Source organism: Rhamphochromis sp. 'chilingali', assembly GCF_963969265.1.
Source record: "Rhamphochromis sp. 'chilingali' genome assembly, chromosome: 2".
Classification (NCBI taxonomy): Eukaryota; Metazoa; Chordata; class Actinopteri; order Cichliformes; family Cichlidae; genus Rhamphochromis; species Rhamphochromis sp. 'chilingali'.
Window position 1 is genome coordinate 58,009,855 of NC_137930.1, and position 19,511 is coordinate 58,029,365.

At 41.0% G+C, this 19,511-nt stretch overlaps 1 protein-coding gene across 1 annotated transcript in view; it reads right to left on the reverse strand.

Annotated features, from left to right (window-relative positions):
* Positions 1 to 19,511, reverse strand: part of fkbp16 (FKBP prolyl isomerase 16) — a 34,713-nt gene that overhangs the window by 1,072 nt on the left and 14,130 nt on the right. Inside the window, exons 4-6 of the mRNA XM_080874242.1 lie at positions 4,222 to 4,439; positions 1,241 to 1,422; positions 940 to 1,017 (exon numbers count right to left, since the gene is read on the reverse strand). Of these exons, the coding sequence (XP_080730368.1) occupies positions 940 to 1,017; positions 1,241 to 1,422; positions 4,222 to 4,439 (478 nt within the window). The remainder of the gene's footprint in view (positions 1 to 939; positions 1,018 to 1,240; positions 1,423 to 4,221; positions 4,440 to 19,511) is intronic.

Here is a 19,511-nt window from a genome sequence, read left to right on the forward strand (position 1 = left end):
TTTTTGCCAAGATTGCAAGAAAGCACTTAGTGATGTGGTCACATCTGTGGACTGCCAGATGTGCAGTTTGCATGAGCCTCTGTGGAGGATTTGGCAGATTAAACAAACCACAAAAACAAGATGGTACAGGCCTCAACACAAAGAGTTCACCAGGGTTCCTTCAGGCTGATGTGGAGCAAATTTATTTAAAAGCTTCTAAACTTTAATATTCAAAATAAAGCGGTTATGTCCATTTGTGTGAATGTGAGAGATGGTAATTTATCCCGTATCCAGGGTCAAATGTTTTCATGTATTAAAAAACTGGAGATTTTATAGGCATTTAAAAAAATATTGTCAATTTAAATAAAGCGGAAACCATTTTTTTTGTTATCAACCAAAGATTTTTCTTACATTTGTTTATATTTATTTAAGATAAGCCCAACTGTGCATGTTGGGATTAAATAAATCAGTTGCGTTGTTGCACGTTGGCATGGCGATATCAGCTTATTGCCCAAAGCGCAATTTTGCTCAAGTATAGCCTCAGAGCGCTGCTATTATATGAGCCCGTGCTGTTTGATGGTTGATCGTTTATAATGTAATAATGTAAAAATATTTTAACACATGTTGAGCGTTTAGTACGGAGCTGAATTTTTCTGAATAATTGCACGAGGCCTGGAAATTATTTATTCATTCGCTGTGCAAGTGCAAGTTTAACAACAGCACTCGACTCTGTCTTTACCCTTGAAATTATAATATGCAGAGATTTTTAACCTCAATAATGGCACATTCGAGAGGTCCTTTTTAAAATAAAAACACATCATTTAGACCGACTGGAGCGTATTGGCAGCCAGGAATAATTTTGGAGCGACCTCTCCCCTGTTTTTTCATTCTTTTTTTTTTATGTGGGAGGGATTCACAGGCAGCCTTGGAAGAAGGACCTGCTCACCCATATCATCTCACCTTGGTGGCTGGCTCCAGTTTCAAGGCCTTTTTTAGCACTTCCATAGCCTCTTTGTATTCGCTCTTGTCAGACAGGAGCTGAAAGAGATTAGAAACCCTGCAGTGTGAGCAGAGCTGGAGGAAGCATAAATCAAAAACTGACAGAGAGGAAGATAGCAATATTGTACCTACTATTATTTACCCACAAAAATAATAAAAAGCTAACTATATTAACAAACTCCTCTTCCTTCCAGGAAACCACCTTAAAATTATAGGTTGCGAGATTCAAATTAGATGCTACACACTGTCTATACATCCTCACCTTTCCTACCCTGAAGAGGGCCTTGACGTTGTTTGGCTCGAGGGTCAGAACGTCTCGGCTGGTGTGCAGAGCCTCGTCAAACTGCTCCAGTCTGACTTGAGTGGTCGCCAGGTTGTTCAAACACTTCACACGGTAGTCCTGCACCTCCTCCTCCTCTTCCTTCACACCAACATCATTACCATCTGCACAGGGAGAGACGCATGGCTTATAACATACCCTTCTGCTTCAACTGTAGCTTTACAATCATTAGATTGAATTGATCCCACAGCCCAAAAACATGCATGTAGGGTTAATTGGCAGCTGTAAACTAACAATAGATGTAAACGTGAGGGTGAATGACTGCCTATCTAATATCTTGACTGTCAGGGAGAAACTCGGTGCTATTTAGTGCTATTTTTGCATTCAGCTGGATGCTTTATCGTTGTCCTGCATGGTTTTACCATTAGGCTCAAAGATGTCCAACTGGCTTAAGCAGTGACTGAAGTAATGAGCACTGGTTAGTGCAAAGGGATTTTACTGCTGGCCCTGAGCATGATGGGTGATAAATGTTAGCAGCTTAGGGGCTACATTTTTGTGAATGTGCCACGCAAATGCGCCTGAGCAAGTTGAACAAACGTCTTGGATTTACTGCGCCTGTTTTTGCCTTTAAAAACAAAAACTTATCAGAAATAAGACAGTTATGTTTAGGAAATTATGTACATCACGCATAAACAGGGGGAAAAAAACAACCAACTTTTGCATCCATTAAGCTGATCTTTTGCCAAAGAGTGCTTTGGCTGTCAATCGTGAAAAACATGCAACTTAGTTTTACTGAATGAAGCATAATACATGCTGTGCCCAAATGGCTAATCGATTTGCAACATGACAATAGCTAACCAAATATTTGCATGTCAGGATTGTGATGTGGCAATTTGCAAAGAATTAAATCAAAATCAGTTATTTTAAATGTGATCTGACAATAAAGAGGACCGATGACTCTCATGCATGGACCCATTTTTCACAAGCTAATTCAAAATACGAGTCTGTGTCAGTGTCTCAGTGTTAACTGTTCAACCACTATTTCATTTTCATGCAACTCACATCATAGCAATAACTATCACAGACTATAGGCCACCCATCCCCACGCTCACACTGCCCCTGATGACCCAGACCCTAAAACACTTCAGTTTGTCTCAGCACTCGCTCCTCTCCCTCTTTATGTGCACACCTGCTCTTGAAAAGCGCTGTTACAGAGAAAAAGGGGTTCATAATTTTATGCATTTTGTGGCTTAATTGGGGAAGCAGTGACACACTGTCCCCACATATATGTTAATTACTTAACAAAGCATTTTCAACACAGGAAAGCTGAGGAAGCATTGAAAGCAGTGTGATATGAAATAGGCATCACACTACGTGGATGCTGTGCTCGAGTCCAAGTGAAAGGCGCTTGGGCTCACCTTTTTAAACAGCACCTGGACGCATCAAGCAGCGGCCACACTAACAACACGCACTGCACTTCATTGTGCTCGGACAAGGTATGAAACAACTGTTTGGTCTCCAGTTAACTGCAAATATTTAAGCCAAAACATGGGGATCATAGTGTTTTGCAGTGTTTTATACAAAGTTATTAGGTTCTCTATTTTGTTGTAAACTGAATGTATAATAATGATGTGCAGTCCTGCAAATTTTGGCATTGATCCGATATCAAGTAAATGCAGGGCCAGTATTGCTGATACCAATACCAATAATGATATTTTAACATATAAAAGCAGCTTATGTGGCTTTTGTGTGTGTGTGTGTATCATCGTACATTTACCAAATTCTAACTCATGTATTTTGAAACTGTGTTTTTTGGAGACCTGCTATGCAAATGCGCCGGTTTCTAAAACTCCAGCTCCAACTTGTGTGGGCTACATACTGAACTTAGAGGATAGAATCAAAGTATTGATTCTATCGAACTAGTGTCGATCCGAAAACAATATCAGTGTTGGTATCAATGTGCTACAAATAATTTAGACGGTCATCTGCTCGAGTTTTACTTCATTTGACGCTCTTCTCCCATAAATTAATTATTTAATAATATTTTGTTACTTATTAAATTCGTTTTTTAAAAAGCCTAAATATTGAGCTTGAAAACCTCAAACTCAAACGACATTTCCTCTTCAAACCAAACACTATTCTTTTTTTTCCTTCTTTAAAAGCTGAACAGCGTTTGACATAGAAGTGAAAATATTCCCTTTTTCCACATTTAATAGGACACTTCAGCTCAAATGACCATGTTTCATCCATCCACGCAGTAAACTTAAAAGTTCTTACTTAAAAAAAAATGACACAAAATTAATTTAGTTTTGCATTTCTAATATTTTGCAAGAGCATATTTATTCTTACGTAATTACCAGTTAATTGATTATATTGATTTTAAATCTTCGTGTGTGCCGAGCTGGTTTTTGTGTGTTAGGCTCCGAATGACACAAGTAAGAGATAAGGTCTGTGTTTTCCCTTTTGCTGGTCATCTTCTCATCCACTAATTACATGATCTCGATGCCCTGATAAACTCCTCTCTTCAGTGCCATGGTGACTTGTCTCACCGGTCTGCTGTCATTGTTGCATTATGAAGCAGTGCATGTTTTTCTCTTTGCTGACATGTTCAGTCACATTTCCCTCTTGGCCCGACCCTGCCTCATCAATGATCAAAGTGATTAAGTAAGTAGAAAAAATAAGACCATTGATTAGCTTTGATTATGCAAAAGAAGTAAGCCCAAAAAAACGATCACAGCCCCAGGCTCAGATAGACGTGGCGCTACATCGTGCTGAAGCGATTAGTGTGATGGCAGAAGTGAGGAGAGCGCTAACCTGTTATGTCATCCCCGGCTGATGTGGCAATAAGGTGTCTCAGGTCTCTTAGTCTGTGTTTTATGTGCCCTGGTTTGTGTTTTCTCTGTGTGTGTTTCTTTGTCTCTGCCAAAGCATCCTTGGCACAGTCAAAAGTAAGGGAGTATTACCTTTGCTGCGTGTGGTCAGCACATCCAGAGCCACGCAATAGGCCCGGGCAGCCAAGCTGTATTCCTCCCTCTGGAAATGAAAATTCCCTGTCTCTCGTTTCTGGTTGCCGATGCGGATGCGGTCTGCAATGGGCAGAGTTAATGGGTCCGGTTTCTCTCTGAAGTCCAGCAGCTGCAGCTGGTAGAGTAAAGGAGCCCAGGCTGGAATATCAGGCTCTCTGCACATAAACACAAAAACAAACACAGTCAGTATTTGGGGGCCAGAGGATGGCAGCAGCTTGTAAATGGCCTGTATTTGTATTTACTAGTCCCTAAGGACCCCAAAGCACTTTACACATCCAGTCATCCACCCATTCACACACACTGGTGATGGCAAGCTACATTGTAGCCACAGCCACCCTGGGGCGCACTGACCACCACCAGTAGGCAACGGGTGAAGTGTCTTGCCCAAGGACACAACAACCAAGACTGTCCGAGCTGGGGGCTTGAACCGGCAACCTTCCGATTACAAGGCGAACTCCCAACTCTTGAGACACGATTGCCCCAGCTTGTGTGTGTTCTTAAGCTATTGTCTTAACTGTTATTAAGGTCTTATAACTGTATTACTTTGTGTGCCTTTTTTTCTTGCTCCTTTTTCCCAGTGGAATTGTTTCTACATGAGACCAACTGATGGCACTGAGTACATCAGTAATCCTGAATGGAATGAGTACTGTTATCCCTGATGAGCCAGGGAGGAAATAATGGGGCTGCAGAGCTGGATCTAAGCAGAGAACAAAGAGGAAGAAATATAAATCGTCCATTCCAGCTATCATCATGAGGGCTGTGAGGTATTGGGCAATAAGATCGATGAGCTTGGAGCGCTGATAAAGTCCCAGAGGGAATACCATGAGTGTAGAGGGATGTGCTTCAGGAAAACGTGGCTGAACTTGCACTTCCCAGACCACAGTATGGCACTACTCGGCTTTAAAACATTTTAGCCTTAGAGAGCTTTAATCTGGATGAATTTCACTGTGAATGAAAAGGTGGCGCGATCTTGGACACGTTAGTCTCAAGGAAAGTTTCTGTGACCTAGTTATTGAACTGATAGCTGGTGCTTAGCTTCCAGGATTATTTAGTCACGTCACTGCTTGTGTTTTATCTTTATAGCAAACTCTCCAACAAGAACAAAAGCATCACTTCTCATCCCCTAATGCTGCTCTTAAATTTAAAGACACAGACACAGCTAGAAAGATTTTTTTTTTTACAAGATTTTCAGTTCACGCTGGTACTTATACGGCACTTTTGGTCACATGGTAAATTCCCTAACCCCGTAGGCCCAAGTGTGACATATTTGATACATGACGTTTTGTGAGTTTTTGACACCTGAAAAACTTGAATAAACTTTTGAGCAAAAGTTATACAAATTTAATTCCAAAAACACTTCAGTTTCAAAAAATTAGAATTTTCAGGCAACTAGTTAATGATTCAGGTTTTACAGAATTAAAGTGACGATCAGTCTGGTATCTTTTTTGTTGCAAGTTTTACCAGTTTGTGTTCATTTATTATAACCTCTTTTGAACACTAGAGTTTATAATAAATGAACACAAAGTAGTAAATAACTGTCATCACTTTTCTGATATTTGACTTGATATTTATGCCTCTCTCTGTGCTGGTACGCTATCAGTACAGCGTGTGTTAAATTTCACTGTATCCAACAGGTCATAGACCTTAAAAGCAACAACTTTAAAGATGCCTGAGAGACCCCGGTTCACTTAAACAGACCAGAATTCGACACTGGTGTGAACTCTGGAGCTGTCAATGTGTTCAGTTCACTCAAGAGTCACTCAGAAGGAAAGTTAATTTGGTTCTCAATCATCTGGCTCCTGTGACCACGTTGCACACAATGGCCCATTATCAGTTTCTGTGTGGAAGCTCTGATTCAGATGGGGTGTGTGTGCATGTGCGTGCGTGTGTGTGCGTGTGTGTGTGTGTGTGTGTGTGTGTGAGAGAGAGAGAGAGAGAGAGAGAGAGAGAGAGGCAGAAAAAGAGACAGAGAGAGCCAAGACAGAAGGCTACGTTTTTAAAGGTTCACTCTGAAACGACTGCAATACGACAAGCGATGAAACAATAATAGAAACTAACACCAAAAGCAAAAGTATTTAATTAAGATCACAACACAAAGGTGTTCCTGCAGACCCCCATTCAGCCTCTGTTTACTGCAAAGTGATAATACAAGGGTTTCTTTAAAATTAGGTTATTAAATATTCACACCGGTTGTGTCAGTGGCACAGTTTCTTTTTGTCTAACGGACCTGTAGTTGTATCCTCGGCCTTATCCTGGAAGGCTGTGTCAGCAGGTGGGATCGGATTACCCTTTCACCTCCCCTCTCTGGAGACCTCATCCACTATCGCAGGACACACAGGAGTGTAAAACCAGCATCTGAGCCAAGCCCTCAGAAACTCGAGCCAGATCCCCGCCCTCACATCTCAAAAAACTCTTTTAGAAGTCTCTTTTAATTATTTAACCTCAATGAGCTGTTTTTGCATACTGCTGCACAGAGCTGAATTGTGCAGCAGGTGTCCGAGAGCAACGGCAGAGACAGAAGTTGAGCTTTTGAAAAACACATGGCCTGTGTTGCATTTTGTAATGTTGGTCTTTCTAATCATATCCCGCTCACGCCATGTGTGTTGCAGGCATAGGAAGAATGTAACACCATCAGTTTGCACCGCACATACTGTAACTGTCTGTACGCTTACTGTAGCTGCTTCTCTCTGCTCTTATCTAAAAATATTACACAATCTCCAGACTGTGTGTTATGTAATAGCGCCTGACATATAACAATAACTCACGGAGAGACCGGCAAACTCCGACCTTAACGTGCCCGGTTCCAGATTAAAGGGGATCTGTGGGAATTCACCCCTGAATCCACTGATTAACCACCACAATCTGAAAGTACATCCAACTAAACTTCTTTTAGTCACCATGAAGACTCAGAATTTATAATCTGTTTTTAAAGTCTGAGTCTCATTAGTTTATTACAATAAGTATGGCTTTCTAGCCAAATATAGCACTAAAATGCCACCAGATCTCAATCCAACACCTTTGGTATACTGGAATGGGAGATTCTGACCATGGATTTACAGACCCTATTAATTCAATGTCAACCAAAATCTCGGAGGAATGTTTTCAGCATCTTGTTGAATCTTTGCCACGAAGAATTAAGGCTTCAGTACAAGCACAGTGTATCTAATAAAGTGGATTATAAAGCTTTGAGTTTGAGAACCACTGCGGACGATAATGATAAACATAAATGTTACAGTGAGCAGTGACTGAGAATCAGTTTATCATTATGTGCATCATTATTATAATCCATCATTATGTAGCGTGGACTTTTGAGTGCTCTATACTGAATAGACTTGCAAATCAGTGCATAGTACAGTAAACAGCAAAGTGTTCTTAAAACTATAAATAGCCTATCACAGAATTAGCTCAAGCTGCTTCACATATTTTTTCTACTTTACAAGAGATTTGGATTAGTTTCTACCGAGAATAGAAAATAAACCTAAGTATCTCATTTAAGAAAGAAAGAAGTTATTTTGTTTGGCCTACAAAGAGATCCACATTGAATCGAACATTTTGTTCAGAGTTAAAACCTCTCACTCATGTGTCATTAGAGATCAATTTTCTCAGACAGAAGAAACACTTTGCTGCTCATGACTCACAAAGGATGAGACACAATATTTGGGAAGTGATGATTCATCTCTTATTAATCGCTGCAGCCACACAGCTGCTTCAACGTCAACTGTGGAAACCGAATGTGCCACATCAACACTCGACTAACTCCAAGTGATGTGCTACCCTGCGAATGAAACTGAAGTCGCGCACAGGCTCGGGCATTAAACAAAATAAACATGACTTTCGAGATGTTGAGAGTAATCTGAGAACACAGGCTGCTGACAGATCTATAAGGTTTAAAGTGTCATACGGGTCACTGATGATTAGCACCACACCAGTGTGCTACTACGCCGAGTTTAGTAGTGATGGGTCGTTCGCGAACGAAATGGCTCTTAGAGCCGACTCTTTGACGTGAACGACGCGAGCCGGATCCTTATCGCGAGCCGTCACGTGGGTTTTTTTTTTTTTTTTCTTTCTCTCAGCCTCTCTCTCGCACTTTTTTTCCGCTTCACTCTGCACGCGAGTCTTGTGCTTTACGCTGGGCAGAGGGGGGAGGGGCGGTAGTTACACTCAGTAGCACAGGAACAGAGAGAGAGAAAGCGAGGCAGGGACAACAACATTAGAAAGGTATAGTAATCATCCACAACTATTTTCGGTTGCAGATGATAAAGGATTGAGAAAGTTTATTCATGCAGGTCCATATGACAGAGAATATGCATGTTCTTTTAGTTTTCATATTATAATTTATATTTAATTGTGTTGTGGTTTGCAGTGTTTTGTGTTCTTTTCACTTTAAATTTGTGAAAGGAAAAAGCTGAAAATTTAAATAGTTAAAACTTGAAATGTGAATAGTTGATTTTTGTATTATATGATTTATTTATTACATTTTATGTGGAGTGAATAAATAAAAGTATATTTACGGTGGCCCCTAGAGACAAAGCACATACAAACTTCAAATCACGTACGAACTCTGAAGCATGTACAAACTCCAAAACACGTAAAAACACGTACAAACTCCAAAACACGTAAAAACTCCAAAACACGTAAAAACACGTACAAACTCCGAAGCACGTAAAAACTCAGAAGCATATAAAAACTCAGAAGCACATAAAAACTCAAAACACGTACAAAAGACAACAGAAGTGCTCCAGGATGCTGGGCGCAGTGTTGAGCCTTTGTTATCTTGTGGCTACACAAGCCAGCAAGTACCAACGACCGAATTTGGTGTGTGGTAATAACAGGTAAATGAACTTTTTTTTTAAATTATTTGAATATATATATGAGTGCCTGTGTATAAATACACAAACAATACACACATGCTTTCAATTGTGTAATTTAAGTGATCTAGTAGCTCTGCTTTGGAAGTTCAGTTCATGCTAGAAATGTGTTTTGGAGTTTGTACGTGTTTTGTCTCTAGGGGCCACCGCATATATTTATATATAAACATATATAAATAAAACCACTTGTTTTTACGTTAGTAATTCCTTTTGTGCATAATTTTATATTATTGTTAATAATAAATTAATTAAAGCAACAAAACAACCTGAAGAGCCGGTTCGGAGCCGAAAGAGCCGGCTCTTTTTAGTGAGCCGAACCGAAAGAGCCGGATCTCTAAAAAGAGCCGGAAATCCCATCACTAGAGTTTAGCCAATGAGCCCCAAGGGTCCTTTTAGTGCAAACAGGAAGCAGAGCCTGTTGGACGGGGTGCGGCCTCGCTGCAAGATCCCAGTGAAACCCGAACCTGTAACTACAGCCCAGGTCAACTTCCTAAAAAGTGAGCTGCAGAGTCAACACCCCCCTCCGCTTACTCCTGGCAGCCTCTCTCTGCTGCTGTTGGAGAAACTAGGGTCATAAATTAATTAATTAATTAATGAAGTGTAATGGTGTAACAATTGCAAATTTTTTGTACTTTCTATAGCAGCGGTCCCCAACCTTTTTTGCGCCACGGACCGGTTTATGCCCAACAATATTTTCAGGGACCGACCTTTAAGGTGTCGCGGATAAATACAATAAAATAAAACTAGTACCGGTACCGAAAAAAATAAGATTTATTCATAACACACGTGAAAAGACCCAGGAAAACCGAGTTAACGATAAAAACGATAACACAATAACGCAAAAAAACCTAAAAACCATACATTTCACACCTGAGCCTCAACTCTCGCGGCCCGGTACCAAACGACTCACGGAACGGTACCGGTCCGAGGCCCGGGGGTTGGGGACCTGTATTCTATAGAACTAAACAAAGCTAAAAGTTAGATTTAACTATTAAAGGTTCTTTGGTCTGTTTTACGCTCTATTCACCCAAGATTTGTAGCCACGTAGTCTGAACCAGCGAGTTTTGCTGTGTATTTGGTGTTCTATGAATTAAGGCTATGTCCACACGTACACGGGTATTTTTGAAAACTGAGATTTTCCATTTTCGTTTTAAAAAATAATCCCGTCCACACGTAAACGCAGAAGGAAAACACTGCTAGGAACATGCCAAAGCAACAGGTGGCGATATATTCCTAACCGTGTAGAAATGTTGGCCAATCAGAAGTCTAGAAGCCTCGGTGGGAAAAAGTAAACAAAGCTGGGGCATAGAAGCAGAACCGAGTTGTATGTGTGGAGGGACAGTAACTGTGTGTGTATATGTAAGCATTTAAACACTGCAGAGAGTACAATTAACAGTATTGTAGAAATGCATTTCACCAAAACAATAACGTGGCGCACAGTGTGACGTCAAAAAAGGCGCACACCTTTGACGCTGCGTTTTCTCCGTTTTTCTCGTCGACACGTAAATGCTAAAAATGAGTTTTCGAAAATATCCACCCTGGGCGCGTTTTTAGAAATCTCCGTTTTCAGTGACAGAAAACGCAGTTTATGTGTGGACGAAAGGTGCAAACGCATAGAAAAATCTGCGTTTTCAAAAAGAAGTCAAATTTCTTTGCGAAATAAGATTAATTTTCGCTTTACAAACTCTTTTCTGAGGAGTTTTTGACTTTATTAGTATTTTAATTTATTCCGCCATGATATTAATTTCATGAATTATGGTCCTATTAAGAGTAAAACCGGATGAAGTAGGGCATCCTTTAGGGCAGAGGTCAGCAACCTTCAACATCAAAAGAGCCACTTTAGCTCCTCCTACCAAACAACGGGAGAAAAAGCCACATAGGCAGGTAATGGGGTGGGAGAATGTATGGATCAGTAATCGTATAAAACTGTTAGTTTTGTATAAGGAGGAGGAATTTTATTCAGGCCACGGCCATTTTGAGTGGAAGGTGAGTGATATTTTGTCTTGCTGACACGTTGTTGTTCTTTTAGACACTTTAAATACAACAAAGTGGATTCTGATAGGCCCACTTTGTTTTAACCCTTTTTTCCCCTAAGAATAGATATAATCTTACATAATATCAAAGTTAATTGCAGATTAACCTTGCCAAGCTAGCTAGCTAACCAGCACCCTGTCCTCTAAATTGGTCACGTCTACATTCAAGAGAATCGAAATGGCGATGGATTACAAAGCAATATTAAAAACGACTTCAAAAATGTTGTCAACAAATCGCCGCGTGCCAGAAGTTAAACCCATCCTTTGTAGTCGATGATAATGGCATGAAGTTAGAAGATGTTTAGATGTGCAAACTCTCATGAAAGTTGTGATGAAGACATTTATTTGGACTGAAGTGGCAAATGACACCATCTCATCATGCAAGAGGTTTCTTATAGCAAACAAAAGTCACATAACTTGTTTGTTTTTAAGCTATGAAAGCCGTTGATTGATTGATTGACCAAGTTCCTGTGTTTCCATATTTGTTTGTTTCTGTTCCTTAACCCTGCTGATGGAAGTGTTTGTAATCTGTTATGCTGATGGTAATTTGGACTGGCTGTTTAAGACAGTAACTAAAAATTATTGCTGTGACTCCCTTGTATTGTGGCCGATCACTTTTATTATAAAGGATCTTGTTATTTGTACAGTTATACGTTTATTTAAAAACAAAAGCCTGATTTTAATCTGTTCCTCATTTTCAAAACGTGTTGCGGAGAAATAACTCTACAGGCCTGACCAAAACTAGAGCAACGAGAAGACATACAGGAAGGTTTTCTGGGTGGGAGCAGCAGGACAGAGCCCGAGGCTGTGAGGGATCAAATTTCTAGGTGTCACAGAAGCAGTTAACGCCTTAAATAGACTTTCTTACAAAATTTACATACTGAATGAAATGCTGAAATGTTACAGCAACAACACCGATATACTCAGCAGAAATTCCACGAATATCCCATTTCTGTTATCTCCAGTGATGAGGACATTGTCTGCTTCTAAGCGCAGTGACTTTACTGTGCGGCATTTGCGTGACACGGTTGTCTTTGTCATAATGGGCCTGCAGATCAGATTAAAAGCAGAAATGTTTCCACACTTCTCGTGCTCATGTGAATGCGAGTGAGATAAGGATGCGCTTTTCCCTCTTGTGTCACGAGGCGAGTATGAATTCATTATAGATGACTTTGATTCATGTGGCTTAGCAAACTTCCTCATTAAGGTGTTTGATAGTGCAGCTGACTCATGCTGTTATCTGTCACGCAGACCCCTGGCTGCTCCGAATGAAAGGAAAAACTCCCTCGGAGGAAAAATAGTGGTCACTTTGACGTCACGCGCTCCATAAATGATGGAAAGGACGGCGATGTGCCTCATCCTGGTTCCTATGGTTACAACCGTCCAATATACCGTAATAAATGCAGTGTGCAGGTGGTATGATAATGCAAAATGCACGAGGATTTATGAGGCTGTTTATTTTTTCCGGTGGTGAAAACATGTCTGTGCGGTGCCTGTTTTGACTCTTGGATGGACAGCCAGCATCAATACAGCCACGCAAAGAAGCTTAGCTATAATCCTGGCAGTGGTGAGACGTCGCAGCTGTTTTTCCTCGCCTGCTGCCGCACTAGTTAATTTGCAGCAAAACAGCCTCATATTACAGTCAGAGATCAAGAAACCAAACTACCAGTGTAAGACTTTTCAGCTGCTGCCGCCGCATGCACTCTCCTGTTTGTTTTTAGTTCCTCCTCCAAGAATGAACCAATGAAACTGTGCTCACAGGGATCAAAGACATCTCCTGTCTGCATACTGGTTCTTGAGCCCCTTGAAAGCCCCCTTATAAGCTACAGCACATTCTACTTAGGCCTGTTAAAATGAATCTCATCTCAGCTCTGGGCTACCTGCAGGGCATACAGTGGATTTTTAATCATAGGGATGGGTACTTGTCCAGTCGTTTCAGAGAGACTCCAGAGGATCATTTGGTTATACAACTTTATTAAGTAGAGAAAGTACAGTACGTCCTGTAATTATCTGCCTGGCATGGGTCAATGTCAGTACTAGTACCTTCTGTAAAAATGACACGAGGATGCGAGTGCAACAGAACTATGCAAACATCAGTATATCCAGTGCAGTTTACGTGCGAAGATCCCACTGGTTACACTGTAACGTGTGAAAAAATAACCAGGTTGTGTCCTTGATATCTAACGCAAATTAACATTGGCTACATTTTGGATTTTTTTGCCAGCAAATCTCTTTTTTAGGATTTTCTCAGGTCCCACCCGTGCAAGTGTGAGTAAAATGTGTGTCCTACAAAAAGGTCTTCAGCTTTTATGTTTAAATTTACTGCATACTGGAATATTTTCATTTTATACAGTAAAAGAGACGTCTCTTTTTTCTGCAACTCACCCAAACCATTATTTAAGTCACTTTGTTAGGTACGCCTGTTCAGCTGCTCGTCAGCCAATCGCATGGCAGCAGGTCGGTTCATTTAGGCATATATTAAAGGTGTCAAAATGATGTGCTGAAGTTCAAACTGAGCATCAGAATGGGGTAGAAGAGCCATTTAAGTGACGTTGAACATGGTATCACTGTCATTGCCTGACCTGACCACAGTATGAAAGATGGATGTAGCTACCGTGACATCATCCACTGTTTCCTGAAGTCCCATTTTGGAGCCTCGAGAAAAAAATTCCCTTATTGCCATCTCAGTTGCAAAAAAACAGAGCAGGTCTGAGCTTGCTCCGGACTTGTGACTGACTAATTTGTAGCCAATCAGTGTGCGGTTTTATACCACAGCTAATCCTCCACTCTCAAGTAGAGCTTAAAATTTTCAAAATAGACTTAAAAAATAACCAAAAAGATTGAGTTAGTCAGTGAACTCAGAAGGTAAGTCTTTACAGAGTTCAAGACAGAAAGCTGTTTTTTAATAGACTTCTATAAATTGAGAGTCCTTTGTGACCACCATCTGGTGCCCTAAAAAAGTCTAAAACACTTTTGCATTGGCTTCATTTCTCCTATAGAAAAGCTACGTCCATGTTTTTACCATCTATGAGTTAAATGAGCAGATGTGAGATGTTCAGAAATGACAGGTCTACTAGGATTTTCCTGAACAACCATCTCTAGGATTTACAAAGATTGGTATGAAAAAGGATTAATATCCAGTGAGCGTCATTTCTCTGAGCAAAAAACACATTATTAATGTCAGAGTTCAGAGCAGAGGTCAACGGTAACTCAAATAACCAAGGCACATACTGTAGAAGGACATCTCTGAAAGGACAAGACCATAAACTTCTTGGGTGCCACTGCAGTCAGCTAAGGAGAGACAAATTGTAACAATTCAAAGCAAAATTGGACAAAAGTGGACACCAAAACTGTTCAATAGACGATTTGAACATTGTTTTCTGGTCTCATGAATCTCAGTTTCCACTAATAATGTTCATACTGAATGCTTCCTCTGCCAAGTAATTACTCAGGGTTATGGTGAATCTTTAATGATGAGGACTATTTTTATGTACTCATTGCTTAGAGTTGTTTGAACTGACTCAGTATTCATGGTGAGCAAACAGATGACGAGAGAGATAACCAGCAAGCATCATAAACAGCACAGAGTTGCAGTGGTTAGTGCAGGACAAGAGTGAGACAATAACAGGACTCAGGTAATCCCGCTGGTGTAGCAGATCAGTGGATTTAGAGATTCATCAAAAGCCACAACTTATTGCACATCATGGAACATATACAAGGAAATGTTATCGTGTCATAGCAGGAAGTAACAACAGTATGCGTGACTTATAGTTTTCACTAAGTGTACCAGTAAGGAGAGTCAGTCTCCAAATAACAAGAATCCTGGAAGTACCTAACGTAAATGGAATGTGGTCAAGAATGTGCATAAAAATGGACCAACGGGTTTCATGTAATCCAGTTTTTAAAGCCTGAAGCTACGAGTTTTCACCTTTGCCATTTTTACTTTTTAAAAACAGGCACCAGAAGCATGGGACAGATTTGACTGTGAAACCGAAAGACACTCTTCAATCATATGGCAGGCCCTCCCTAAAACATATCTGGCTTTATCATCAAAGAAGACGGCAATCAGTGGTGGAAAGAATCGACCACGATAACATCAGCTGAAATCTCAGTTGACAAATGGTTTTTGTGTGTGTGTGTTTTTCTAAACAAACTGTTAATGGAGCTTAAAGCAAGAAAACCCTTGCAGCAAATGTGAAGAATTAGAAATTTGATGAAATATTGACCCATTAAAATAAATGTATTTTTGATAAAAATCCATCTGCTCTTAAAATCTAAGAGCGAATTTGCCCCGCAATAGGACACCGGCGAGCTCCAGCTCTCTGCAGTCAATGACTGAGTGAAGAAAGTTCAAAGCTTTGCAACAAAAACAACACCTTTTCTCTGACTCACAGGTGAGCAGGAAGTTTCAGTTTCTACCTTATGCAATAATCTGAAATCTCTCAGCTTTGAGGATCTGATGTGTGGCAGCATCTAGATGAATTATTCCCCTCCACCCCCAGCCCCTAAAAAAAGGCTCAGAGCTCTTGCTGAGTGTTGGGGAGGATGCAATCTGTTTCCCTGTGAAATTTACCACTGCAAGTCATTATCTATTAAATCACTCTCACTGTTATCTGCAGAAGAAATCTTAGCCCTGGATTGACTCTTAAGTCCATAATCAATCAATATGAACAAGCAGCTATCTCGGAGGTGTGCACGCTCCGGTCAAGAGGCAATTTCTCAGGCAGCCCAAGGCTCTAAGATTTAGCTTCAGTGGATCCACTGAGATGTTAATGTGAAGCGATGGCAGCCAGGTTCTTTCTTTGGGCAGACATTATGTCTACTGATTATATAAACCAAATATTTCCCAGTTTTGGATTTCACACTGGAACTTCAAAGCTCACAACAAATTCAGAGGAAGGAGCCAAAATATCCTGCTCTTTGAAAGATGAAAGTCCTCCTCCTCCATTACTCTTACACTTCACATAAATGTCTGCCCACTTCAGCGGAGCCCGAGCGTTTTATGCTTCCTGATTGGATGATTTAACTTCCATTCAAATCGAAAAATTCCTTTTTCTTCCCTTTTCCCCCCCAGAAAATGTGATTTGAGCATAAAATATGGGTGAGACGTTAATTACCATTCAACGAGGTCTCCTGTTTGCCTCCCTCTGTGTTTGTGAACATTAATGTTTGATCACAAGCTTCTAGTTGCTTTATGTGTGACATTCTGGGCACGGAATAAATGTCATAAAGAGATAGCTATCAGAAATTAATTTCCCTTCTAAGTCTGAACTGTCAAATGTGCATGTGCCGAAACCAGATAACGCCCGCCGAGAAAATGTCACCATTTCTGCAATATCGTTTTGCACAACAAACAGACAGGAGCTATCACGCTCCCCCCGACTCATTATTAAACAAGATGTAACTTTGAATCGGCGGTTGTTGCTCCCCCGTGCACCTGTGCACAGCTACACCTGGCCTTGGTGCCTTTTTTTCCATGTTCGACGTGTTTAATAAAGAGTCATTTACGAGCAAGCATGTTGACTCTCCTGAAGGTGTGCTGTGTGTACATCAGACAACAACGTCATGGCCATTATTCACTGTCACTTCGGTGTCCAGGAGAAATATGACTGCCTCAATAAGTGTGTCTCTATAATCTAACCAATTAAAGCCACAGCTTCTTTTTACCAGCAGCCAGCTGTGCCTCCCTGTGTAGCCTGTGAATGAAAAGCAGCACCCCGAACTCCTGACCTATTAGTCAGGTTGTCATGGAGGAGCAGCCCTTGTCTGCAGGCTCTTTGTCTCTCCCTCCATCTCGTTGTGTCGACTATGAGACCTGAAGCGTTAATCATGACTAAAACATCCAGATTTCTTAAGAGGAAGGGCTTGGCTTTACTCAACCTGAGCCTGTGGAAAAGGGACAGGTCCCTCTCATCACAGAGTTCTCAGAAAACAAACACAGACGAGCACATTTGCAAAGAATTCCAAGCCATTTATGCTCCTATTATATTCGCAAACACACTTGTTTTCCTCTGCGGATAATGCATTGTTTTGGCACATGAGCTCACTTGTTTTGTCCTTCACCATCTGGAATAACAATATGAAACATTATCAGAGTGCGGCTAATCCCATCAGTGCTATCAAACAACAGAGACTGTTTCATTTATAATGAGATCTCGTAATGAGGCTGAGTTAATCCCTTAAGCTCGAGGACTGCACATCTGATTTTGATTTCGCAGCGAGGACGTCAGCGGGAGTTCGTCCTCAGCAGACGTGTGATGACGGTGCGCTGACGTCTCAGTGCGATGAGTCATGCTCCACATCCCCGCTGACGGTACCTCTTCATCACCTCAACACACAGACACACACACACACACCAGTGCCACTTGTCACTCTCCTACAGATCTCTCCTCTGAGCTCCTCGGCTGCACTCGTCACCTCACATCCTTTCACAGCAGCAGCAGCACATTTCTCTACTGACAACCACTGCATGAGCTGATTTGCACAGGCACACTGTCTTCTCTGCCTCAGCCTTCAGAGAGCATGGTACCTTAAACATTAACCCACCTATGCAGTGTGTATGTGTGTGCAGTGTCAGAAACAGCTTGCCCCCTCCAGTATCCCATCTGCTTCCATTCTGCTGCAGTTCCAAATGAACACATACGTGTAAAGTGGCCACTCTTGTGTGTTTTCCCTCATCAGCCTGTTTGAGCTCACTCCACAGGAGAGCTGTAATTTTCCGAGTTTTAAATGTGAACGTCAAGTTGCAAAATCATAATAGGAAGTGTCTTTTGTGAGCCACAAATGACGAGCGGGACAGGGTGGTCCTGGAAGTCAAAGGATCCCAGAGGCAGGTTCTGTGTTTGAGAGAACGACGAGGAAGATTGAAAGCAGCTATGAATACAAAGCAACAAAGACCAGTGTATCCACTAAACAAAGTTTGGCATATGACATGCCATCGGACCACATCAGCAGCAACAGTTATAGCAGTTCTGGACAGCATCACTTGGTTGTCATACAAAGAGGAAAGAAGTAATAACCTTAGTAATTTAGACCGTGTCTTTTAGATGCTCGTCATCTGAAGCATGCTGACCTCTTCACAAGGCTTAATGCCCTTAATTTAAATTTCACACAGCTAACATACAGCACAGTTAACCACAAGCTGCTTTTAAAATCAGGTTTGGTCAGCCATCTAGTCATGCTCCACTAATCTCTGTGCCTCTCCATCTGTGTGTTTTGTAGACAGCAGGCATGGATGGTAAAAAAAGGTGCTGGTGGGGCTGAAGAGCTGTCTCACGTGTGGTCCTTCATGTCCCCCTGCACAGCAAACACTGGAAAACAGGCTTTTGTTGTAATATGGTGGTTGTTCAACACAGCATACAATACCTAAGGCCACAGTGGACCAACAGTGTGGTGTTTGAGTGCAGGCATCATGTTTTGACACCAAGGAGAGTAACATTTCAGATATGAGGGTTGGTCAGCAGGTACAGATATTGACGTCCCTCTCAAGAAGAGTACCATGGTTAACCGTATTCTGTAGCGGGAATGGGATATATAGTTTATATAGAGAGTTTTACCTTAGGTGGAAATGTTTGGGTAAAAACCAGTTTTTAGCTACGGAGATGATGAGGATTAATACAGTGTAATAACAAAAACACATGAATAAAATAATCACTATTTTATAATCTCAGAGGCCACAGCCAAATGTTCATTTGCTGATCATTTTTTTGTCCTTTTATAAATTTTTGAAAGCTTAAGTTTTAGTTATAATTAATCTTTTTTTTTTCTATTTCCTGTGTTTGTTTTGGACCTGAGCAATGTGATAACAAAAAACGTACTAATATGGCCATGAAGAATTTATAAGACCCCAGCCACACAGGCCTAGAGGCTAGTCCACAAAAAATGAGGGACATGAGGTAAAAAGGAGAGTGGCTGCGAGTGGTTGCTTAAGGCTGATGACAGTCACAGAGAAAATAGAGCTATAGTTTCCCCAAAAGTTGATTCATCTGGACGTAGCATTTTCAGTGGGAGAAATGTTTCGTCACTCATCTAAGTGACTTCTTCAGTCTCAGCTGACTGCAGGTTTCCCAATCTTATTAACAGTACATTTGCATAATGACTGAAACTAGCACGACTGAAGGAACAATGGGCTGGGAGGTCAGTTCCTTGATCATTAATATGCAAATTCTAATGACCATTGATCATCAACCACTGATCAAAGCCCACTGATCAATGGCCATGAGTACCATTCACAGAGAGTTCAGTGGTACTAGTTTCAGTCATTATGCAAATTTTATGAAATCGTCTTACAAATGACATGACTTAATGTGTTTAATTATCCCCACAG